This window comes from Macaca fascicularis, chromosome 10, assembly GCF_037993035.2.
Source record: "Macaca fascicularis isolate 582-1 chromosome 10, T2T-MFA8v1.1".
Taxonomy (NCBI): domain Eukaryota; kingdom Metazoa; phylum Chordata; class Mammalia; order Primates; family Cercopithecidae; genus Macaca; species Macaca fascicularis.
Window position 1 is genome coordinate 18,003,176 of NC_088384.1, and position 26,519 is coordinate 18,029,694.

General features: G+C 43.2%; 1 protein-coding gene across 4 annotated transcripts in view; it reads left to right on the top strand.

Annotated features, from left to right (window-relative positions):
- Positions 1 to 26,519, top strand: part of LARGE1 (LARGE xylosyl- and glucuronyltransferase 1) — a 633,576-nt gene that overhangs the window by 261,879 nt on the left and 345,178 nt on the right. For all 4 annotated transcript variants that reach the window (XM_005567477.4, XM_045364291.3, XM_065522217.2 and 1 more), the window contains one exon: positions 9,341 to 9,642. In XM_005567477.4, coding sequence (XP_005567534.1) covers positions 9,341 to 9,642 — 302 coding nt within the window. The remainder of the gene's footprint in view (positions 1 to 9,340; positions 9,643 to 26,519) is intronic.

A 26,519-nucleotide genomic window follows, 5' to 3' on the forward strand; every position in this document is an offset into this window, starting at 1 on the left:
AAAAAAACAAACAAACAAAAAAACATCTGAAGCTTTGAAATCATTGAACCTGAAGTTTCAAGAGACAAAAACTGGTATCATTGCTGGTTAGAACACACTTCAAGCATTTATAGTCTAAACCCAGGTATGGGTACAGCAAATTGGTGCTAAAAATGTCTTCATTTTCTTGACTTAATGAAGCTCTTTAAGCTAACGTTCTTGGAAATGATTTTATGGAAGACAAAAGTCAGATCTCATTCAGCCTATTATGGTGCAATGAATCCAGGCCTCTTTTTCCCTGGCACTGTGGTTGCAAATTCTTTTTAGAAGCTTGTGAGGGACTCTCTCTCTTTTTTTTTTTTTAACTGTTCTTCCGTCTTTGTCAGAAGATCTGTCTCCAGGGCCTTTGCTGGAGCTCAAGTTTGCTTTGGTTGCCAAAGATAACTTCCAGAAAATCACTTAGGGGAATTTTGGGGTAAAACATTCCCTGTGTACCTCGTAACAAGCGAGCAGCCTTTGTGTGTCATCATTGCCATTTTCCTTCCCACAGCAAATCTGATTCCATGCTTTTGAAACTCAACGTGGACCTATGTCTTGCTGTGACTTATAAACTGCCTAGAAAGGAAAAGCTGATGACACGTTGGCAGACTCAGCTCTCCTGTGGACATCTCGTGATCAAAATTAACTTTTAAGATCAAACTGAGTTATCTACATTTTTCTAAAATGACTTTGGCTGCAATATTTAATTTACTTTGAAATATCAAATGATATTGGATATTTGGCATTGGATGAGGGTATGAAATCTTTATGTTAATTAAAAGGAGGGCATTTTCTAACAAAAATTATAAATTGCTCAATGAAGAGACTCTCATGGAAAATGAAAAATTGAAACATTTCTTGGAATAAGATGACCTGTGATTGGTCAACAGAAGGGAGCCAGAAACCAGGGAAGCTAGATAGTCAGACAGCTGAGCTAGAAGGGAACTGCTTTTGAAGGAGACTGTCTTCCAGAAAGCAGGGGGATGCCGAAGAGCAAAGCAGGCCTTATGCTTGGAGGAGCTAGAGTACCAGGAAATCATGTGGGTCTGGGTCACATCATGGGAGCGGCTGAAAGAATACAGTAGAGGCTTGTATAAGGGAAATGGGGTGCAGGGTCAAAGCAATACTATAATTATGTGTGGCAATGCTAAGTGTTCCTTTGCATCTAAGTTAGAGAGTTTGAGGAAATGCCTCAGCTCGCATTTCTCAACCTTGACCACACATGAGAATCCCATGGGAGTGTCTGCTTTTAAAAATGCTGAAAACCCAAAGGAATATAAATCATTCTGTTACAAAGATACATGCACACATATGTTTATTGCAGCACTATTCCCAATAGCAAGGACTGGAATCAACCCAGATGCCCATCAGTGATAGATTGAATAAAGAAAATGTGGTACATGTACACCATGAAATACTATGCAGCCATAAAAAGGAGTGAGATCATGTCCTTTGCATGGAGATGGATGAAGCTGGAAACCATCATTCTCAGCAAACTAACACAGGAACAGAAAACCAAACACCACAGGTTCTCACTTATAAGTGGTAGCTGAACAATGAGCACATGGACACAAGGAGGGGAACAACACACAGTGGGGCCTGTTAGGGAATTGGCGGGGGAGGGAGAACATCAGGAAGAATAGCTAATGGAATCTGGGCTTAATACCTAGGTGATGGTTGATCTGTTGCAGCAAACCACCATGGCACATGTTTACCTATGTAACCTGCACGTCCTGCACATGTATCCCGGACCTTAAAATTAAATAAAAAAAATTTTTTAATGCCAATAACTAGACCCCCACCTCCAGAGATGCTATATGAATTCATCTAAGTTGGGACCTGTGCGCATTCATACTTTTAAGTTTCCCAAGTTATGTAATGGCAGCCCAGATTGAGAACCACTGGCCTGATGGACCAGGGAATGAAGCAGAAACAACCACCACAACCACAAATTAGGCTGGACTTGTTCGGAGACTGTTGAACAGGAGACATTCTGGTTTGGTGCGGAAAGAGCCATTTATCTGGAGACACTGAAGCTGGGTTCAAGACTGTCCCTCTGCCATTGTTGCTGGGATGACATTGAACTAGATCATGTGCCTGTTTCTCTCTCTCTCTTTTTTTTTTTTTTTTTTTTGTTTTCATTAGTCAAATGGAAATAGTGAGAACACCCACTTCATGACAGTGTTGCATAAATTAAAATGAGACGATGCAGACACAGCACCCAAGGACATGTACTCAGGGGGAACTGACCAAGTGTTTGTTGAATTCGACGGATGACCTTGAAGTAGATAGAGTTGTTTTTGTGCATTATCAGACTGCAAACATGGTGGAAGTAGGATTGAAGAATGTTATCCACGGCACCTGCAAGTGAGCTGACAGGAACAGGGAGAAATCGGAGGCCGGGGCACTAGCCCAGGAGACCCACACAATGTTCTAGGACAGGGTCCATAATCTCTGGCCAAAAAGTATGCCTGATCTGGCCCTCTGCTTGTGTTTGGAAATAAAATTTGACTGGAACACAGCCACAGCCATTTGTTAGGTATTTCTGTGGCCGCTTTTATGCTACAATGGCAGTCGAGTGCTTGCAGCAGAGATAGCGTAGCCTGCAAAGTAAAGCACATTGACTCTCTGGATGTTTACAGAAAAAGTTTGATGACCCCTGTTTTAGGATAAGATTAAGAGGCTTGGCTTTGGATGAGATGTTTGAAATCAAAGGAGAAGAGCAAGTGCTTCAAACATCAGGAAGGAAGAATTGGCAGGCTTCAGCGACAGATTGTACGTAGGGAGATTTTGCCATATAAAGGTTAGGGATGTAGTGTCTTTATCACGGGCAGGATGATGCAACAGGACAACTTTCCTGAAATCTGGCACTGAGTGCAAGAGTTTGCTTTCCTAGACTAGAGAGATCTGGGCCTGTCACCCCTGAAAGGCCCCGGCCCTGCCTGCATTAATGAGTCCCAGTTCTATTCATTTCAAAGTGATGGATCCCACACGCAGTACCAGATGCCAGCCCTCTGGAGAGATCCAGAGATATTCAGCACATTCAGATTGATTGAGATCATCACTTAGGACATTTTGGATGGTAAGTCCCTAATCTCTGTCACTGCACTGCACGGAGGTTGATTTTCAATTTACCTTCTTTGTTCTGAATCTTAGATGTTTTGATTCTTAATTCAGAACATTCATCTCAAGTGGATTCAGAGATTCAGAGTCGATGATAAATTCATGTTTGTTGAGAAGTTTTGCAGGGAGGAGGATGATGTTGTCAGCTTAGTTTTTGAATAATGTCTTGTTTGACATTTTAAGCTGAAAGTGGGCTGAACTGCAGATCAACACACACACGTATTCCGTGATAGAATGATACATCATGTTCATACATAGACTGTGTATATCTAAAGAGTAGAAACCTGGAAGGAAAGGTAATACAGAAACAAAGGTAAAGGCACTAACACACAACGGATCCTGTCCATTGCTGCCTTTATGTGCCCTGACTACAGCTTCAGTGGGCTTGGGCTGGAAGAAGAGCAGGGGGTTTGAGTATTGATATGGTTTGGCTATGTCCCCACCCAAATCTCATCTTGAATTGTAGCTCTCATAATTCCCACATGTTGTGGGAGGGACGCAGCAGGAGATAATTGAATCATGGGGGCAGTTCCCTCATACTGTTCTTGTGGTAGTGAATAAGTCTCGTAAGATCCGATGGTTTTATAAGGGAAACCCCTTTCGCTTCACTCTCATTCTCTTTTTGCCTGCCGCCATGTAAGATGTGCCTTCGTTCTTCCTTCACCTTCCACCATAATTGTGAGGCTTCCTGAACCATGAGGAACTCTGAGTCCATTAAACCTCTTTTTTGTTATAAATTACCCAGTCTCGGGTATGTCTTTATCAGCAGTGTGAAAATTGACTAATACAAGTATCTACTCTGTGTAAGCCTGATATGAAGTAATATTTGTGTGCGTGCACACACACACATACACACTCTTATGCTTACGCTCCCATGTCCCCCATTTTACATAAGAAGACACTGAGTCACAGAAAAGTTAAGTATTTTGCCTAAGTTATTTATTAGTAAGTGGATGAACCATAATTCAAGCTCAGCTCTTTCTTACTCCAAATACCATGCTCTTACTAATCTACTTGATTTGTTTGCTTTTCTCAGTTCTCTCTCCCTCTTCCCCAGCATTTAATATTATAATGAGATGTCTTTTAAAATAACTGGCAGTTTATGATGTGCTAGGCATTTTACACCGTTTTTTACCAAAAAGTTCTAGGTGTTAGTTCTTCTCTTTCTCTCTTCTTCAAATGCTTGTTAAGTATAGGGAGCATGCCAGGACCTGGGGATGGACACTAGAGATTGGCAGTGCCACTCAAGGTGTAATCTGAAGGCCGTTGTTCGTCCTTGTATTTGTCAGGGCTCTTCAGAAAAGCAGAACCAATAGAGAGTGCATATACAGCTATGTTTATTGTAAGGAATTGGCTTGCGTGATTATGGAAGCTGACAAGTTCCAAGATCTGCAGGGTGAGTCAGCAAGCTGGAGACCCAGGAGAGCCGATGTGTAGTTCTAGTCTGAGTCCGAAAGCCCAAGAACCAGGAGATCTCATGGTGTAGTTCCAGTCGAAATTCCAGCAGGCTCGAGATCCAGGAAGATTTGATGATTCAGTTTGAGTTCGAAGGCAAGAAAAAGGTGATGTCCCAATTCAAAGGCTGTCAGGCAAGATGAGTTCTCTTGAATTTGGAGGATGGTCAGCATTTTTGTTCTATTCATGCCTTCATCTAATGGGAGGTAGCCAACCCACACCAGGGGAGGACACCTGCTTTACTCTGTCTACCAATTTAAATGCTAACCTCATCCCAAAACACCCAAAGTGATGTTTGACCATATGTTTGGGTACCACCTGGCCCAGTTGACTTGACACATAAAATTAAACGTGCCCTCAAACTGTTGCTGGTCTGCAACAAGATACATATGGCACTTGAGACTAGGCATTTAGAAGCATCTAGAGCAAGTGGACTTTGTGGCCGGCGTTTCAAGTGTATGATAATCTTGATTAACGTAGTGTAGACCAGTTTGTTTAATTCAAGTGGTGAGTTACACATGGGCCAAGCTCTATTTTACCTTTGAGTGTTAGGGGGAAATTTTTGTCCAGGATGGATTGGGGGAAGGAGAAAAACTGGTTCTTCCCCCAAGCTCCTTGGGCTTCCGTGCCTCTCCTGCTGTCTTCACCACTGGTAGTTTGAGAAATATCTGTGTGGGCACAGTTGTTTACATAGCCATAAAATCCTATGTAGTGGGCTTTATAACTGTGACCTGTACATATAGCTTGGGGAGCGTTCCTGGGAGGGACCAGTACCTGTGAAACGTAACAGAGAAATGCAGACCGCATTGAAGGAGGCTGGCTGTTCACTACCCTGACCCCCTCTCCTCCGACTCCCAGAGAGTCAGGAGAAGCCTGAGCAAAGAGGTCAGGAGCCAGAAAAAGGAATAGTCAGGAATAAAAGCAAGCGTCAGAATGAATAAAACGAGAATGAGCTGTGAATCTGGCCAGGCAGCAGGGCCCACTGTATTCACTTCTGATCGTGCGGTGTTGGGAATCACCTGGACCTCACAGCTGTGGAGAGTTAGGGCTGAGAGGGGACTCTGAGCACATCTGCAGGACCCCGCCTTTCAGAAGGTGAAACTGGCTGAGGAGAAGGAAGGGACCAGCTCGAGACAACGGACCTTTAAAACAAACAAACAAACCAGAAATGACAATTCTGCCATTGATTGAGCACTTCCTCCATGCCAGGAGTTGGGCACAGCATGAACGTTGCTTTTTTCAACATTGGTTCCGCTGAGACCTGACATTAATTATTTAGTGTGGCTTCATTGGTGACAAATCTATAGGGCTTTTGAGAAATGGACACAGGATGTCGATAGCATTTCTTTTAAGCCTACAATCAGAAAATCATAATTTATGTAAATGTTTAAAATATGGGGCTTTTAGGAGATGGGCTAGAGAATGTGACCCGGCCTCTTTGGTGAAGCCTGCCCGCCTGCTCCCCCATGTTCTTAAGGATGAACCATGACCTGGCTAAGGATGAAGGCAGGAAGCTCAGCAGTGCCTCCTCTCAGAGTATATCTCAAAGGAAGCCAAGGTCTGTTACCTACTTCTTCCCCCATATAACGCACGGAACAACCCTGTATTCTGAAAATACACAGTGCTTTACACCTTAAAAAACATCATCAACTCATCTGACCCATGACGTCACCTTCCCTCACTGAGAAAGGGTCACAGGAACTCCCTGATGCCAAGCGCCTCCCAGTAAGGGGCACAGTGCCCTGTATTTTGTTATCTTGCTTCAGCCTCCCATCATTCTTACTAGAACATTTTATGTTCCCATTTCACAGAAGAGAAAATCGAAGCCCAGAGCATTGATGTAACTCCTCCAATGAGGAATCTCACAGGTCCCATTTGTTAATTTTCTAGAGACCCTGAGACCTTGTTGAGCTTCCTGCATTTCTGCCCAAATGCTCCAAAATCCTTTCCCGAGAAGGAAGACCCTCTCAGTCTCCGGAGCGTCTTTACCTCTAACTTAGCACGTAAATGCAGGAGCATAGCTGAGTGCAAAGTCCAGGAGACCTTGTTTACAGTCAAGCTGCAACATAATAGGAACAGGGTTTAAACTTTAGTCTCGGTTTCTGCATCAGCAATGGGGAGAACTGTTACCACTTCATTGTACTGATGGCAACCTAAGGCGTTATCAGCATGAACTACCTAGCGTGATGCAGATCCATGATAGACACTACAGAAAGTGTAACTCCTGGGGAAGCCAGAGGTTCATCTTTACCCACCCCTGCTCAAAGGGTCGATGTTGGTTGAGAAAATGCAGTTATTAATAGCTGCCTATTCTTTTTCATTCTCAGTTGTACCAAACAGGGAGACAGGTTTCAAAAGCTCGGGTTGGAGCTTGTAATTGGCCAGTCCGGTGACAATGTAACCCTAATCAACCTGTGATTTCACATCCCCTACCGATTCTGCCTCGCCCTTTGATTTCTGGTCCCAGGCAGTGCAATTCATTGAGCCATATTTGTTGCATTGATAGGAGAGGACCAGGAGCTTAGGCGTTTAACCCTGAGGTGATTAAGGGGGGAAAAAAATGAGTCATATTTGTTAAAGTCCAAAGATACAGCAAAAAGCCCTGGACAGAGGCCGTCACAAGCACAAGTGAGACCTGCAGGGTGTAATTCATCACATTCTTTGATCCTCAAGTTTGTGAGTCACAGAGACTCTCTGGGACAGTTTTGAAGCTCATGGGGTCTGGGCAGGAAGGAAAAACTTGAAGTGTGGAAAAAGAGGAGCGTTTTTTTGACAGGCAGCTGAGAGAGGATGATTTTCTAGAGATATGCTTTTTTTGCTTGGTAACCCCTGAGGTGGCTGTCAATGTAGCTGGAGCCCAGGATTTCTGCAGAGTGGAAACAGAAATTTTAAGTGATAGCTTTGGGTATGCCTTGTGCCACTGAGACTCCTGAACAGTAAGCATGCCTTGAGCATCTACTGTATACAAGGTGATTAAAATATCTTTGGGAGATGGGGTTTTTATACTAATAATTTTTTTTTCCATGTTAGCTCTCTGAATAGCCTATAATGAAAGTTTATTGAAGTGGAGAGTGTACAGGCCCAGATACCAGAGAGACCTGGGTGCGAATTCTGATACCACCATTCTGGTGGTGTCACATTGAGAGACCCGCTTATCCTCTCTGTGCCTCAGTTTTTTGTACTTGTTTGTTTGTTTGTTTTTTGAGACAGAGTCTTGCTCTGTTGCCAGGCTGGAGTGCAGTGGTGCAATCTCGGCTCACTGCAACCCCTGCCTTCTGGGTTCAAGTAATTCCCCTGCCTCAGCCTCCCGAGTAGCTGGGACTACAGGTGCGTGCCACCATGCCCAGCTAACTTTTTGTATTTTAGTAGAGACAGGGTTTCACCATCTTGGCCAGGATGGTCTCGATCTAGTGACCTCGTGATTGGCCCTCCTTGGCCTCACAAAGTGCTGGGATTACAGGCGTGAGCCACCTCACCCGGCTGTGCCTCAGTTTTTATTGCAGGGTTATATGATTGTTACATGGAGTGTTGCTGGCACTCACTTTAGTGGTAACTGTTTTTCCGGGAAAACCGTGAGATGGGTCATGCTTCTACTTCTTTTGTCCTTGTTGCCTTTAATTATTTTATTCTTGGCACGGAGCTATGCATCCACCCTTCCAGCATTTCTCAGACTTTGTGACATGTTACCACAAAGACAGGTAAGAGCCGCCTTTGCCTACATTGAACTCCCAATCTTCACAGGAAACATTTAGTAAAGCTGTTTATCAAATATAGTATGGCAGATACATGTTTTCATAGCGCTACATACAAATTATTGGAATATGTGGAAGGATATCTTGCCTGCAAATGGAGGAAGGTTTCCCCTGAGAGGTGATGCTTTCAAAACAGGATTTTGAAAGATGTATGGGAGTCTGCATAGGAAGAGCTCAATAAACTTAGTCATTATTATTCTCTTTTTTCTTTTCTTTTTTTTTTTTTTTTTTGTTTTTGAGACAGAGCCTCACTCTGTCTCCCAGGCTGGAGTGCAGTGGCACAATCTTGGCTCACTGCAAGCTCCGCCTCTCAGGTTCATGCCATTCTCCTGCCTCAGCCTCCCTAGTAGCTGGGACTACAGGCACATGCCATCACGCACGGCTTGCTTGCTTGCTTGCTTGCTTATTTATTTATTTATTTATTTATTTATTTATTTGTATTTTTAGTAGGGACAGGGTTTCACCGTGTTAGCCAGGATGGTCTTGATCTCCTGATCTCGTGATCGGCCTGTCTTGGCCTCCCCAAGTGCTGGGGTTACAGGCATGAGCCACCGTGCCCGGCCTATTATTTTTTTATTTTTACTCCTTCTCTTCCTCTTTTGCTCTCCTTCACTTCCTGGTACTCCTTCTCCCCTCCCTTGTCTTTCTCCCCAATCCCCCCACTTTGTATTCATAGTTCTTTATTGTTAAGAAACCTACCTAGAAACATGACAAGTAGGGAGAGGAAGACAGTGCATTTAATTAGAAACAATTTTATTATGATTGCCTCCTCTAAAAGGCATATTAGTTTTTATCGCCATAATAAGTTGTTCCGTTCTCAACTTTGTTCCCAGTTCAATCTGGATGCGTTTATTTGTAACTCACTTTCCATCTGTTTCCCTTAAACATGGGATTGTGCAAGGAGCCTCACCATGTAATAATGGCTGTCTGGGGAACTTGGAGGGGCTTGAGGCTCATCCCGGTTAACGCTTCCCTGGTGTTTTGCTCCCCAGATGGAAAGCCCGTGTCTCTGTCTCCGCTGGAGTCCCAGGCGCACAGCCCCAGGTACACAGCCTCCAGCCAGCGGGAGCGTGAGAGCCTGGAGGTGCGCATGCGCGAGGTGGAAGAGGAGAACCGCGCCCTCCGCAGGCAGCTCAGCCTGGCCCAGGGCCGAGCCCCAGCCCATCGCCGAGGCAATCACTCCAAGACCTACTCCATGGAGGAGGGCACTGGAGACAGCGAGAACCTTCGGGCTGGCATCGTGGCAGGCAACAGCTCCGAGTGTGGGCAGCAGCCGGTCGTGGAGAAATGCGAGGTAAAGGGCACCTGGAGCCTGGGGAGGAAGTTGTCCAAAGTCCCGATTGCCCTCACCCCTTGCAGATGCCTCCTGGAAACACAGGCAGATGCCAAGAGCTGGCATTCTTGATTCTAGCCCGGGTGTGTAAGTCTGGCTTGGTAATTTTGCTGAATGGCCTGACAAGTCATTTAGCCTCTCTGAGCCTCCGTTTTCCCATCTGAAAATGGGGATAAGAAGGCATAATCTACAGATATTAAGAGGAGCTGACTGATGGAACCTACCGCTTGTTTCTGTGTGGCTCATTTTGACATGGTCAGGGTTTCAACACCTAGCTGTCATCCTGTAGGCCCCTGTTTCTTAGACTATAGTGTGAATGGTACACCCGGAGTTATGTGGCCCAGTTGGGCAGTTCTCTTAGACCTTATTATCACTTCACTGTGTAAACAACCTCTCCAATTCAGAACCACAGACTTGTTCCTTATCTAAAGCAGTAATTTGAACTCTTATAGCTTAATATCTCTTCTCCCCTTTTAGGGTATGCTTTCTTTCTTAGCAGCTCTTTGGAAATGTGGGTATTTATTGTCCTCTATTTCGTCAAATACCTGCATCCATGCTTCTATGTGCAGTGAACACACATACACTCATTCTCCACTATTTCCAGTTCTCGTGGTGGAGACGAATTAGGGCATGCCTATTCACAGGAAGGCCTTTGGAGACACGGGCAAGACTGAATTCATATCCCAGCTTTAGTGGTTTAGGCAGTGAGCTCCCTTGAGCCAGTTGCGTAACTTCTGTGAACTCCAGGTGTCTCATCAGTAAACTTCAGGAAATAATACCTGCTTCATGAAGTATTTGTGAGAATTAAACAGGATGGCCATATAAAGCCCTGACTAGCGCCTAGTACGTAGTATATTTTCAAAATTATGGTTAGCTTTTACTATTTTTAAACACAGATAGGACCTGCTGTTTCTTTATTCCATTTTCTGGAACAAAGAGTGGTTAGACTTCAAACTCCCTAAAGAGAGAACACTTTGCAAACTGTAGTATGCTATTCGTGTGAACGGGATTATTAGTAATATTGCTGATACTATCCAATGTCACTAAAAAATGGCTTCCTCAGTGATGTAGACTAAGTTCTTTGGAAGTTCAGTGATGAGGGAGGAGGACAAGGAGAGCCCTTGAGGATAGGAGCATTTCTCAGATTTCTCAAGCCTGGTTGAAGTATGGATTGGTAGAGAGGTAGAGGACATCCGACAGAGGTTATCCAAAGAGGAATGTGTCATATGAGTAGGAACGATGTGAAACAAACATCCGTCATAGCAGGATTCAGGACATTGTGAGTTGGTCTTTCAGCCAAGCCCAGAGAACCCAGGCAAGGAGGTGGTTCTATTGCATCATCATCATTCATTTATTTATCCATTCATTCAGCAAACATACTGCACTCGTGTTTGGCATCTCACTCTGTTTTGTGTGTTGGGAAACAGCAGTGAACAGCAACAATAAAAAAGACAGAACCCCCTTCCCTCTGGTTCTTACATTCTGTCATCGGAGGTAGGGGGAGAGATGATAAACAAATAAACAAATACAAATGTCAGGACATGATAAATGCTGCACATTTATTCAGCCCTGACTGTATGCCAGGCCCACTGCCCTTTAGTCTTTGACAACCACTGTCAGTGGCTTGTGTTACTTAATATCTCTATGTATGAAAACGGGCATTCTGCCACGTTTACAAATTCCTTTAGTCTAGGCTGGTCTGGGGAGGTCCCTAATTTCTTCTGTTCTTGCCTTGGTGAAGGCATATTTGATTTCTTTCAGGTTCTCTGCTAGCAGATCACTGCCATGGTGTTGGTTTAAGAAAGGGTTAGTTTGGATGGGAACTCTGCTACCCAGGTGAGATGGCCCAAAGCAAGCAAATTTTTTCCCCAAGTGTATTTACACTACTATGACGTAGAACCTAAAGAACAAATAAGAATCGAGGAGGGGGAAAATAAAAAAGGAAAAGGGGAAAAGAAGGCCTAAAGGAGAGAAAGTGAGTTGTGTTTGTGGGGAGGTTTCTCTTCCTTCTGTAATCTCTCTAGCCAGGAGTTTCATTCAGTTTTCTGAGAAATACTCATTGTAATTTGGGAGTCCCCTGCACAGTTGTGTAGACCAAAGACCATTGGCTTTTGAAGCTGGGAGTTGTGAGTCTAAATCCTGGCCCCATTTCTAGTTTAATAGCTATGTAGCTTTGAGCAAGTGAGATCACTTTTCTGTGGCTCAGTTTCCTCATTTGCAAACTGTGGGTTAAAATCAAGTTCTGGGCCTGGCGCAGTGGCTCACGCCTGTAATCCCAGCACTTTGGGAGTCCGAGCTGGGAGGATCACAAGGTCAACAGATCGAGACCATCCTGGCCAACATGGTGAAACCCCGTCTCTACTAAAAATACCAAAAATTAGCCAGGTGTGGTGGCGCGCATCTGTAGTCCCAGCTACTTGGGGGTCTGAGGCAGGAGAATCACTTAAACCCAGGAGACAGAGATTGCAGTGAGCCAAGATCCTGCCACTGCACTCCAGCCTAGGTGACAGGGCAAAACTCCATCTCAAAAGAAAGAAAAAAAAAATTAAGTTCCTGCCTTGTACTATTTCAGTGGTGACAATAGATATTGGAACTCGAGGGAAACTCTAACATAGTTAGTTGTGTCAGTCTTAGGTTTCACTGCAGGTTATCAAAAATCTCAGCTAACACTGGCTTAAGCAAGGTTTGCATCTTCTTTCTCATTGTGTTTAAGTTGTCTGGAGGCCATCAGTGTAGGGATGGCAGTATTGGGGATTTGGGATTTCTTTGTCTTTCACCCCAGCCTACTTGATTGACATTCCCAAGATCATCTCATGACCTATAATGATTGTCAGAGCTTCAGCTATTTTGTCCACATTCCAGCTGGCAGGAAAGAAGTGTTAAGGTGGGACATACCACTTTCTTTAAAGAACATATCTTGGAAATTTCACACTTCAGATCCTTTTAGATCCTATTGACACAACTTAGTTACAGGGATACCAGCTGCCACCTAGGTCCAAGAGACCCTGGAACAGATAGATTTTACTCAAGGAAGCCATGTTTTTTGGAACGTTCTGGAATTCTGTTACTGTGGTCACAGTGAACAATGTCTATCACATGGGTGGTTCTCAAATTTAGTTGAGTGTTTGAATTACATATCAAAAATGCATATTCATGGGACCTACCCCAGATCTACTGACTGAGAATCTCTGGGAGTAGCACCTGAGAATATGGGTATTTAACAAAATAATATATCCAGATGATTCTAAGATAGGAGAGATTGTTTGGAAACCATTGCTTTAGGCTGGGCACAGTGGCTCACGCCTATAATCCCAGCACTTTGGCAGGCCGAGGTGGGTGGATCACCTGAGGTCAGGAGTTGGAGACCAGCCTGGACAACATGGTGAAACCCTGTCTCTACTAAAAATACAGAAAAAATAGCTGGGCATGGTGGAGGGTACCTGAAATCCCAGCTACTTGGGAGGCTGAGGAAGGAGAATCGTTTGAACCTGGCAGGCAGAGGTTGCAGTGAGCTGAGGTCATGCCATTGCACTCCAGCCTGGGCAACAGAGTGAGACTCCATCTGAAAAAACAAAACAAAACAAAACAAAAAAAGGAAACCACAGCTTTAAGGAGCAGCACATAGGATTGATGAATTTTCTTTATCCCTGTGTTCCTTGAAAAATAAAATAGTCATATAGGAATTCAGACCTTGAACTCATTGACTTTTTTTTTTTTTTTTAAACTTTAAGTTCTGGAATATATGTGCAGAACTTGCAGGTTTGTTACATAGGTATACATGTGCCATAGTGGTTTGCAGTACCCATCAACCCATCATCTAGGTTTTATGCCCCACATGCATTAGGTATTTGTCCTAACGCTCTCCCTCTCCTTGCTCCCCACCGCCCGACAGGTCCCGGTGTGTGATGTTCTCCTCCCTGTGTCCATGCTTTCTCGTTGTTCAGCTCCCACTTATGAGTGAGAACATGCGGTGTTTGGTTTTCTATTCCTGTGTTAGCTTGCTGAGAATGATGTTTTCCAGCTTTATCCATGTCCCCACAAAGGACATGAACTCATTCTTTTTTATGGCGGCATGGTATTCCATGGTGTTTATGTGCCACATTTTCTTTATCCAGTTTATCATTGATGGACATTTGGGTTGGTTTCAAGTCTTTGCTATAGTGAATAGCGCTGCAGTTAACATACATGTGCATGTGTCTTCATGGTAGAATGATTTATAATCCTTTGGGTATATATCCAGTAGATTGCTGGGTCAAATGGTATTTCTCATTTGAGATCCTTGAGGAATCACCACACTGTCTTCCACAATGATTGAACTTATTTACATTCCCACCAACAGTGTGAAAGCATTCCTATTTCTCCACATTCTTTCCAGCATCTGTTGTTTCCTGACTTTTTAATGATCACCATTCTAACTGGCATGAGATGGTATCTCATTGTGGTTTTGATTTGCATTTCTTTGATGAGAAGTGATGCTGAGATTTTCTTCACATGTTTGTTGGTTTTATAAATGTCTTCTTTTAAGAAGTGTCTCTTCATACCTTCGCCACTTTTTGATGGGATCATTTGTTTTTTTCTTGTAAATTTGTTTAAGTTCCTTGTGGATACTGGATATTAGCCCTTTGTCAGATGGATAGACTGCAAAAATTTTCTGCCATTCTGTAGGTTGCCTGTTTACTGTGATGATAGTTTCTTTTGCTGTGCAGAAGCTCTTTAGTTTCATTAGATCCCATTTGTCAATTTTGGCTTTTGTTGCCACTGCTTTTGGTGTTTCAGTCTTGAAGTCTTTGTCCATGACTATGTCCTGAATGGTATTGCCTAGGTTTTCTTCTGGATATTTTATGATTTTAGGTCTTATGTTTAAGTCTTTAATCCATCTTGAGTTAATTTTTATATAAGATGTAAGGAAGGGGTCCAGTTTCAGTTTTCTGCATATAGCTAGCCAGTTTTTCCAGCACTGTTTATTAAATAGGAAATCCTTTCCCCATTTCTTGTTTTTGTCAGGTTTGTCAAAGATCAGAAGGTTGTAAATGTGCGGTTAATTTCTGTGGCCTCTATTCTGTTCCATTGATCTATATATCTCTTTTGGTACCAGAACCATGCTGTTTTGGTTAATCTAGCCTTGTAGGAGTACCATGCTCCTTTGGTTACTGTAGCCTTGTAGTATAGTTTAAAGTCAGGTAGCATGATGCCTCCAGGTTTGTTCTTTTTGCTTAAAATTGTCTTGGCTCTACGGGCTCTTTTTTGGTTCCATATGAAATTTAAAGTAGTTTTTTCTGTTTCTTTGAAGAATGTTAATGGTAGCTTGATGGGAATAGCATTGAATATATAAATTACTTTGGATGGTATGGCCATTTTCATGATATTGATTTTCCTATCGATGAGCATGGAATGTTTTTCCATTTGTTTGTGTCCTCTCTTATTTCCTTGAGCAGTGGTTTTTAGTTCTCCTTGAAGAGGTCCTTCACATCCCTTGTAAGTTGTATTCCTCAGTATTTTATTTTCTTTGTAGTAATTGTGAATGGGAGTTCACTCATGATTTGACTCTCTGTCTGTTATTAGTGTATAAGAATGTTTGTGATTTTTGCACATTGGTTTTGTATCCTGAAATTTTGCTGAAGTTGCTTATCAGCTTAAGAAGTTTTGATCTGAGAAGATGGGGTTTTCTAAATATACAATCATGTCATCTGCAAACAGGACAATTTCACTTCCTTACTTCCTGTTTGAATACCCTTTAATTCTTTCTCTTGCTTGATTGCCCTGGCCAGAACTTCCAATACTGTGTTGAATAGGAGTGATGAGAGAGGGCATCCTTGTCTTGTGCCGGTTTTCAAAGGGAATGCTTCCAGCTTTTGCCCATTCAGTATGATATTGGCTATTGGTTTGTCATAAATAGCTCTTATTATTTTGAGATTTTTTCCATCAATACCTAGTTTATTAAGTGTTTTTAGCATGAAGGGGTGTTGAATTTTATCGAAGACATTCTCTGCATCTATTGATGTAATCATGTGGTTTTTGTCATTGGTTCTGTTTATGTGATGGATTACATTTATTGATTTCTGTGTGTTGAACTAGCCTTGCATCCCAGGGATGAAGCCAACTTGATAGTGGTGGATAAGCTTTTTAATGTGCTGCTGCTGGATTCGGTTTGCCAGTATTTATTGAGGATTTTTCCATCGATGTTCATCAGGGATATTGGCCTGAAATTTTCTTTTTTTGTTGTGTCTCTGCCGGGTTTTGGTGTCAGGATGATGCTGGCCTCATAAAATGAGTTAGGGAGGAATCCCTCTTTTTTGTTGTTTGGAATAGTTTCAGAAGGAAGACACCGGCTCCTCTTTGTACCTCTGGTAGGAATTGGCTGTGAATCCATCTGGTCCTGGGCTTTCTTTGGTTGGTAGGCTATTCATTACTGCCTCAACTTCAGAACTTGTTATTGGTCTATTCAGGGATTTGATTTCTTCCTGGTTTAATCTTGGGAGGGTGTATATATCCAGGAGTTTATCCATTTCTTCTAGATTTTCTAGTTTATTTGTGTAGAGATGTTTATAGTATTCTCTGATGGTAGTTTGTATTTCTGTGGAATCAGTGGTGATATCCCCTTTATCATCTTTTATTGTGTCTATTTGGTTCTTCTCCCTTTTCTTCTTTATTAGTCTAGCTAGTGGCCTATATATTTTGTTAATCTTTTCAAAAGAATAGCTCCTGAATTCACTGGGTTTTTTTTGAAGGATTTTTCGTGTCTCTGTCTCCTTTATCCATGAGCATGGAATGTTTTTCCATTTGTTTCTGCTCGAACTTAGTTATTTCTTGTCTTCTGATAGGTTTTGAATTTGTTTGCCTTTGCTTCTCTAGTTGTTAGGGTGTCAATTTTAGATCTTTCCTGCTTTCTGTTGTGGACATTTAGTACTATAAATTTCCCTGTAAACACTGCTTTAGCTGTGTCCCAGAGATTCTGGTATGTTGTGTCTTTGTTCTCATTAGTTTCGGAGAACTTATTTATTTCTGCCTTAATTTCGTTATTTACCCAGTAGTCATTCAGGAGCACATTGTTCAGTTTCCATGTAGTTGTGCGATTTTGAGTGAGTTTCTTAATCCTGAGTTCTAATTTGATTGCACTGTGGTGTGAGAGACTGTTTGTTATTATTTCCTTTCTTTGCATTTGCTGAGGAGTGTTTTACTTCCAATTATGTGATTGATTTTAGAATAAGTGCTTTATGGTGCTGGGAAGAATGTATATTCTGTTGATTTGGGGTGGGGAGTTCTGTAGATATCTATTAAGTCTGCTTGGTCCAGAGCTGAGTTCAAGTTCTCAATATTCTTGTAAATTTTCTGCTAGTTGATCTGTCTAATACTGACAATGGAGTATTAAAGTCTCCCCCTATTATTTTGTGGGAGTCTAAGTCTCTTTGTAGATATCTAAGAACTTGCTTTATGAATCTGGGTGCTCCAGTATTGGGTGCGTATATATTTAGGATAGTTAGCTCTTCATGTTGCATTGATCCCTTTACCGTTATGTAATGCACTTCTTTGTCTGTTTTGATCTTTGTTGATTTAAAGTCTGCTTTATCAGAGACTAGGCTTGCATTCCCTGGTTGTTTTTTTGTTTTGTTTTGTTTTTTGGTTTCCATTTGCTTGGTAAATATTCCTCAGTTTCTTTATTTTGAACTTATGTGTGTCTTTGCACATGAGATAGGTCTCCTGAATACAGCACATGGATGAGTCTTTACTCTTTATCCAATTTGCCAGTCTGTGTCTTTTAACTGAGGTATTTGGCCCATTTACATTTAAGGTTAATATTGTTATGTGTGAATTTGGTCCTGTCATCATGATGCTAGCTGGTTATTTTGCACATTAGTTGATGCAGGTTCTTCATAGTGTCATTGGTCTTTATAATTTGGTATGTTTTTGCAGTGGCTGGTACCAGTTTTTCCTTTCCATATTTAGTGCTTCCTTCAGAAACTCTTGTAAGGCAGGCCTAGTGGTGATAAAATGCTTCAGGAGGATTTACTTGTCTGTAAAGGATTTTATTTCTCCTTCACTTATGAAACACAGTTTGGCTAGATACGAAATTCTGGTTTGAAAATTCTTTTCTTTAAAAATGTATTGGCCCCTACTCTCTGGCTTGTAGGGTTTCGGCAGATTGATCCACTGTTAGTCTTACGGGCTTCCCTTCATAGGTAACCTGACCTTTCTATCTGGATGCCCTTAACATTTTTTCCTTTGTTTCAACCTTGGAGAATGTGATGATTATGTCTTGGGATTGCCTTTCTGGAAGAGTATCTTTGTGGTGTTCTCTGTATTTCCTAAATTTCAATGTTGGCCTGTCTTGCTAGGTTGGGGGAAGTTCTCCTGGATAATATCCTGAAGAGTGTTTTCCAACTTGGTTCCATTCTCTCCATCACTTTCAGGTACACCAATCAAATGTAGGTTTGGTCTTTTCACATAGTCCCATATTTCTTGGAGACTTCGTTCATTCGTTTTCTTCCCCCCCCCCCCCCCCAATCTTGTCTTCACGCTTTATTTGATTAAGTTTATCTCCAATCTCTGATATCCTTTCTTCCGCTTGACTGATTCAGCTATTGATACTTGTGTATGCTTCACGAAGTTCTCGTGCTGTGTTTTTCAGCTCCATCAGGTCATTGATGTTCTTCTCTAAACTGGTTTTTCTAGTTAGCATTTCCTGTAACCTCTTTTCAAGGTTCTTCACTTCCTTGCATTGGGTTAGAACATACTCCTTTAGCTCGGAGGAGTTTCTCATTACCCACCCTCTGAAGCCTACTTCTGTCAGTTTGTCAAACTCATTCTCCATTCGGTTTTGTGCCCTTGCTGGAGAGGAGATGCAGTCATTTGGAGGAGAAGAGGCATTCTGGTTTTTGTTATTTTCAGCATTTTTGCAGTGGTTTTTCTTCATCTTCGTAGATTTATCTACCTTTGATCTTGGATGCCGATGGCCTTTGGATAGGGTTTTTTTTGTGGGCATCCTTTTTGTGGATGTTGATGTTATTGCTTTCTGTTTGTTAGTTTTCCTTCTAACAGTCAGGCCCCTCTTCTGCAGGTCTGCTGGAGTTTGGTGGGGGTCCACTCCAGACCCTGTTTGCTTGGGTATCACCAGTGGAGGCTGCAGAACAGCAAAGATTGCTGCCTGCTCCTTCCTCTGGAAGCTTTGTCCCAGAGGGGCACCTGCCTGATGCCATCTGGAGCTCTCCTGTTTGAGGTGTCTCCCAATCAGGCGGTACAGGAGTCAGTGACCCTCTTGAGGAGGCAGAGTCTGTCCCTTAGCAGTGCTCAAGTGCTGTGCTGGGAGATCCACTACTGTCTTCAGAGCCAGTAGGCAGGAACGTTTAAGTCTGCTGAAGCTGCACCCACAGCTGCCTTTTCCCCCAGGTGCTCTGTCTCAGGGAGATGGGAGTTTTATCTCTAAGCCCCTGAATGGAACTGCTGCCTTTCTTTCAGAGGTGCCCTGCCCAGTGAGGAGGAATCTAGAGAGGCAGTCTGGCCCCAGGTGCTTTGCCATGCTGTAGTGAATTCTGCACAGTCAGAGTTAACAGTGTGAGGGGAAAAACCACGTACTCAAGCTTCAGTATGGCGGACGCCCCTTTCCCCATCAAGCTCAGTCATCCCAGGTAGACTTCAAACTGCTGTGCTGGTAGGGAGAATTTCAAGCCAGTGGTTCTTAGCTTGCTGGGCTCTGTGGGAGTGGAACCTGTTGAGTGAGACCACTTGGCTCCCTACCTTCAGCCCCCTTTCCAGGGGAGTGACCGGTTATGTCTCGCTGGGATTCCAGCCTCCACCAGGGTATGAACAAAAATTCCTGCAGCTAGCTGGGTGTCTGCCTGGGCAGCCACGTTGACTTTTAGTATAACTTATTTTCTAGTCTTTTGCACCTAAGAATTAGGTTTTGTTTTTCTTCTCTTTCTTTGTGTTTACTGATCACGTTAACTTCTTAGATTCTTAAAAAGTTATTTTTGGTAGAATTCTTCTGTGATAAACCCCTGGTCCTGTTCAGAAGCTCCAGCAGACGCGCTTAAAAGTCTTGGCCTGCTGCAGCCATATTTCAAAGCACACTCTCCGCAAGCTGCTGGCCTCCTGCCCATGAGCAGTACGCTTCCTCTGTCTCCATCGTTTGGTGTCTTTAAGGATTTTAATGAAAAAGCCATAGAGGCAGACAAGAAATGTCAGTCAGTGGAGTCAAAATAGAAACTCTCTTCATCACAGCGCTTTTTGGTTCCAAGTGCTGAAGCTCATCTTGACATCCTGTCACGGTACAGGGCCACGTAACCAGGGATGCTGCCACCATCTGTGGGTGTTGCTGAAACTTCTCTGGGCTCCGAAAAGCATTTCTGAAAACTCTTCTATCACAATGCCAAGGCTGTCAGCTGAGCTGTCTGGTGATAGGAACAACGGGCCCTCATCAGTCCCTTTGCCCTCTTATCATTTGGTAATTATGTGTGTTTCAAATAGCTGCCTGTCTTACTCTTGCTTATTTCTGTTGCCTGGGCAGTGCTGTTTCAGTGATGGCCTGGCCTCTGTGTGCCTCAGAAGTTGGAGCAGAATGATCCCCTTTGATCTTCACTCATTCACATGTGTGTATGGATATGTGTATTTTTCTTGCCTTTCCCAGTTCAGGTCTATTCTGGGACTCAGCTATTGTACAGAAGAAAAAACAGTCACTGGAACTAGTATTAGATTCCTGAACAGGAGACTTTCCTTTGCTACTCATTAGTCTTGTGACCTTAGACAATTCAGTTACCTTTTGGGAGTCTATTTCATCATTATAAAATGAAAATAATAACATGTTCTTCCCAGTGCAATTGTGAGGATGAAATGAGGTGGAGGCAGAGGAAGCTAACTGTGTAGGAGTGTCGCATATACTCATTATAAATATTCTACTTCTCCACTGCTACCTGAAAAATCAGCTAACAGTTAAATGATTTAAAACAGCACCAATTATTTTATTAGCTCTCATGGTTTCTGTGGGTCAGAGATTTCGGAAGGGCTTAGCTGAGTGGTTCTGGTATGGGGTCCCTCATACAGGTGGCATTAGTGTGTGGCTGGAGCTGGAACAGTACAATGCTGGAACAGTGGGTGCTCACCCAGCCTCCCTTTCTTTTAGACTTAGGTCCTCATGTGGTCTCTGCATGGGCTAGTTTGAGCTTCCTCACAACATGGCGGCTCTAGGTAGTCAGCTGCTTGCTTACATGGCAGCTAAAGGCTTTAACTACAAGTATTCCTGTAAGCAAAGCAGAAAGGAAGCACTTTTCATGACCTGGCCTCAGAAGCCACACAGTGTCACTTCTGCTGATAGTGTTTTCTGTTAGTTGAAATGGTCATAAAAGCCCACTCGGCACATACCCATCTCTCAGTGAGAGTAATATCTAGGAATTTGTTGATGTACTTAAGAACTGACACAATGGATATTGTTATTATGGAAAGTTAATGCATGTTACCCTCTGATGTCAGACCACTCCTTAAGGAAGTACTTGTTTTTCCTTCTGCTCCTTGCTTTGAACTTCATTTCTCAGTAGTAATGTATTATAGTAATAACAGTTAATCAGTCCTTGAAATGTATCAGACATCATGCTAGAGCTTTACATAAAATATCTCATGTAATTCACACAACGTACTTTCTTCATTTGACAGATTAGAAAACTGCTAGGAAAGGTTTTGTCGTTATTTCAGGGTCACACAGCCAGAAAGAGGTGGAGCTTGGGATTAAACCTAGGCAGTTTCATTCTAAAACCTGTTCTTTGAACCATTGCACTGAAGCTCTGTGAATTAGAGCTTGTAGGACCCAGACTCTCATCAGCTGCTGAGCCCAGATCCTTATTGTGTTTTTCACAGGGGCCTCACCTCTGCAGACTTTAGGGTCACCAGTCATGGGGATCATCTTTCACCTTGGGGGCTTTAGCAGCCCCGCGAGGTAATCATTCCTCAGTGAGTTTAGGCAAAGATCTGTCTGTTCTTCTAAAAGAAATTGGAATGTTTTAAATTATTTTCCAGACTATGGATGTATTTTTTAGCTCAGTGGGACATTGGTATTTGCTGGAGGCAACATGTTTATAAAACTCGATGCTTCTCACCTGTATATTCTGGGTCCTAACTAACCCTACAGTATTTTGATGCACTTTTTCTTTCTTTTTTTATTGTATCTTCATGGACTTTACATGATAACCGAGCAGTGAGGGGATTTGCCAGCTATCTTCCCATATCCCACATTGCTGTTGGAGGATACTATCATAGCATTTAGGCTCACATTTCATTAGCTTCATATGCCTTCTTTGGGGCTTCTTCAAGGATGTAAATCCACAAAAATAAAAATGTCTTCTTTAAATTTCAGGCTCTGGAATTAGGGGATGTTATAGCTGGAAGGAACCTGGTGGTATTGTCTCGTGCAGTTGTTTTCAGGGCACCTTAGGTACCCTCCCTGTATGTGAGTTATTTATTGCTACACAGCCAGATACCCTCAAAACTTAACAACTTAAAATGTCAAGCATTTATTATCTCGTACAGTTTCTGAAAATTAGGAATCTGGGAGCAGCTTGGTTGGGGATTATGACTCTCAATCTTTAAAGAGATTGCAATTAAGATGACATCAGGGATTGCAGTCATCCGAAGGCTTGATTGGGGCTGAAGACTCTGCATCCATGTAGTTTACTCACATGATTGGAGTTCTCATTTCCTTCAAGTGTTCTCATAACATAGCAGCTAGTTTTTCCCAGAGTAAGCAGTTTAAATGGAGAAGAAGTAAAAAACTGCAATGACTTTTATAACTTAGCCTCGGATGTCATATACCATTACTTCTACTGAATTCCATTGGTCCTACAGCCCAGCTCTGACACAGTATAGGCACAGGGTTTTCACACAGGGCATGAAAATTGGGGGCAGGGATCTTTGGGGACAGTCTTGGAGGCTGGCTCCCACACTATGGCCAAAGCAAGGGACCATATCTCTGCCAGCCCCTTGTCTGCTGGCCTCAGAGTAGCCTTCTGTTGTTGCATATTGTGCTTTCTTGTAAAATTTATTTTAGATATTGTGCCACTGAGAATAACAACAAGTAAAGATGCAACTCTCTCATTTTAAAAACAATGAAAGGGTTTTGCCTAAGGTCACAAAGTTGCAACCACAGCCCAGATGATGAGTCAGGTGTCTCACCACCTCATTCCTGTGTTATCTGGGGAGAGGAGACAGGCAATGTCAGCATTTGATGGAACAGAGGGAATTGGGTACCTTGAAGACCTTCCTTTCAATGATGGGAAAAATACTATCCCAACCTTACTTGAAGGTAGAGGAAATAGTAAGAAGAAAAGAATTTAATGCCTAACATTTGAGGAAATTTTGGGCTCAGATCTTAAATGTAGAACCTTCTGCTTACAATAGACTATAATTGTTATTATTATTGATGATTGCTGATACATACCCATTACTTACAAGGTACCAGGCTCTAAGCCCTTTACGCGAGTCATCTCAGTTAATTTGCCCAACATGGGGCTGGGCACGGTGGCTCATGCCTGTAATCCTAGTACCTTAGGAGGCCGAAGTGGAAGGATTACTTGAACACAGGGGTTCAAGACCAGCCTGGGGAACTTAGCGAGACCCCATCTCTCCAAAAAAAAAAAAAAAAAAAAAAAAAAAATTTAGCTGGGCATGGTGGAGAACACCTATAATCCCAGCTTCTTGGGAAGCTAAGGTGAGAGGATCACTTGAGCCCAGGAATTTGAGGCTGCAGTGAGCCATGATTGTGCCACTGCACTCCAGCCTGGGTGACAGAGCAAGACCCTGTCTCTAAAATAAATAGTTGACACATTTCTTACTCCTCTTTATAGATGAGGAAACTGAGGTCCCAAGAGGTGGAGTTATGTCTTGAAATGTGGGGAAGAGTTGGATAGGTGAGGTGAAGGGGCAGAGCATTCTAGAATGAAGGCACATTCTAAAAGCAAGAAAGCTTGATGAGTCATCTAGCATGACCATAGCATAGCGCTACAATGATCATTGTTGAGTGATTGTCTGGCTAATGTGTGTGGACTTTTTGGACCAGGCCTGTCTTCCAGAGGCTCCCATGATGGATCAGTATTGGATTGTTGTTAGATAACCCACCCACCACAGACATGGGTCTCCCTGTATCGATTACACTTCTCTTCACCGACCCCAAAATCGGTCTCATCCTTTAATATGTTTTCTGTGTAAAATTTGGGTTTCTGATTTCTCAGGTGGCTATGCTCTTCATAACACAAACAAGTCAATCCTAAAGCAGGTTGGGATATGCAGGATAGAAAATCCCAGATGGTTCATTCATTCATCATCCATTTATGTGCCTTGTCCATGGAGGGGACACCCAGAGACTCCCTGTTCTCACACCAGGCCCTGGAACCCATGTGGTCACACCTGTTCCTTGCTGAGCCCCTGAAGGCTTGGCTTACAAAGCCAGGAGGTACATCTACTTCCATTTTCTGCATAATTGAAATAATTTTGTCTTTGCATCCGTGGTTCAGCATTTAGAGTAGACAGATTTAGATCAGTGGTGTCCCAAATCCTGGAGGTTTGTAAGCTGATTTGAGAGGGCACATTTGCCATATGTTTTTAAAATGTTAATAGGTACATATGTGTTTTATTGAGGCCATTACTGCAGGCTTAACAGCAGGACCGTGAATTCAACCCATCACTTCGTCATGGACTGGCTGAGCCCTCGGACCTTGGGCAAGTTACTTAACCACTCTGTGTCTTACCTTCTTCAGCTTGAATTTGGGAAAAACCTGGATATTAGGAAAATGCTGTATAGAAATTCTAAATCCTTTGTTCGATAGAGGCAGTGACTGAGGATCCAAGAGGTTAGATAATTTGCCCCAAATCACTTAGCTGGCACTACTGTATCATACTGGACCCCTGTTGACTCCAATAAGGACAACACCATGTTCGAGAGGTTGAAGAAGAGACTCAGAGCCAGTGAAGGAGACAGGGTTTGTGGAGAACTTACATACAGGGGTGGACCAGTGACCACAGGCTGAACAGCAGAACTGCTACCATTTGTAAAAAGCATGCAGTTGATAATGTGTTTTCACTTAGCAGTCTCCACCCTGCAACCATTACTTAACCAAAAATAAAGGGCCTCGTTCCCCTGTACAGTCTGCATCCTAGGAAATGGGCCGGGGTTCGGACACTCCATGATTCTTTTTGTTTGTTTGTTTGGAGATAGAGTCTTGCTCTGTCACCCAGGCTAGAGTGCAGTGGCGCACTGTCGGCTCACTGCAACCTCCACCTCCTGGGTTCAGGTGATTCTCATGCCTCAGCCTCCCAAGTAGCTAGGATTATAGGCACCCAACACTGCGCCTAGCTAATTTTTGTATTTTTTGAGTAGAGGTGGGGTTTCACCATCTTCATCAGGCTCCTCTCGAACTCCTGACCTGTGACCCACCTGCCTTGGCCTCCCAAAGTGCTGGCATTACAGGCGTGAGCCACCACGCTTGGCCTAGGATTCTTAGCTCAGAACTCCAAACACACATCCTTCTTAGACCATATGGTCATTCTCAGAAATTGCTTAGGTAGAAGCCTGCACCCATTCTCATCTCTTTCCATTTTTCCTCACCCTGAAAAGAGTAACAAATTCCAAGGCCTTGGGACACGTGGTAGTAGCTGTAAGAAGAACGCAGCCCTTCCTTGTCTTACCCAAGTGAAGAAAAGTGGTGCCCTCTACTTGAGAGGAATTGGAAATAGATTATTTGCACACCCTCATACTCTCTCAAAATAATCACAGTTAACATCTGTTGAGTTTTTACTATAGAGTCTCTTCGAAGTGCTTCTGCTAGAGCAGCGGTTCTCAAAGTGTGGTCCCTGGGCCAGCAGCAGCAATGTCACCTGGATGCAGACCCCCACTCCAGAGATGCTGGATCAGAAACTGGGGAATAGCCCGCACTCTGTTTTAACAAGCTCCCCCCCGGTGATTCTGATGCATACTGGAGTTGGAGAGCCACGTACTCTGTGTCCTCAACAAGCCCTTTAAGATTATGTCCCCCGTTATACAGATGATGAAGTCAAACCAGGAGGACTCTGAACAGCGTCTTGTGCTGTTTGTTCATGCAGGAAACATTAATAAGAATTGATTTATTAGGGATACTTTATTGCACTCATTTGTTTGATCCTCACACAACCCAATCAGTAGCTATTTTTATCTCCATTTTACGGATGAGGCAAGTGAAGCTCAGGGACACTAAATAACTCTTCCAAGGTCACGCAGCCACTTAGCTTTGAGGTTGTGGCTCCCATCAAGATCTCTCTACTCTTGTTGCGGGATTTTCACACTACATTGCACCTGCCTCCGACTCTCGCTGCTGCCTGTCTGACCCCAGCTGTTTGCTTCTCCCCAGCTCTCAGAGCATCTGTCCTCTGGGAGGTCTTGCCTGTCCCCCTCAACCCCACCAAAAGTCTGCAGCTGCCATCCAGAATCTGGGCTGAGCCTGTCTTTCCATAGCACACCTGATGCCCAAGTTTAAATGGGTTTCACCTCTCACTCCCTCAGTCTCTCTGATAGGAGAGGCTTTAACTGAATCGTGCCCCCAGGCAGAATGGCCTGAAGGGGGCACCAGGCCCTGTGGGCAAGAGAAGCAGGGCTGACAGGGTGTTGAAGGCTTGTGCCAGGGCCACAGCTTGCCTGGCATCCGTTAGTTTGGTGTGAATTTCTTCTGGGACGATGATTTTTTTTCCCTGTATTTGTGTGTGAAAAACTGCCCCCTGGGGATTCTTTCTTGCTGGGAGGCAGAGCATGGAGAACTTTGTTTTTCAGGTTTTCATAGAGCCTGACCAGCACAAAGTCACAAATCCAGGCTGGCCCTGATATCACCAGTTGC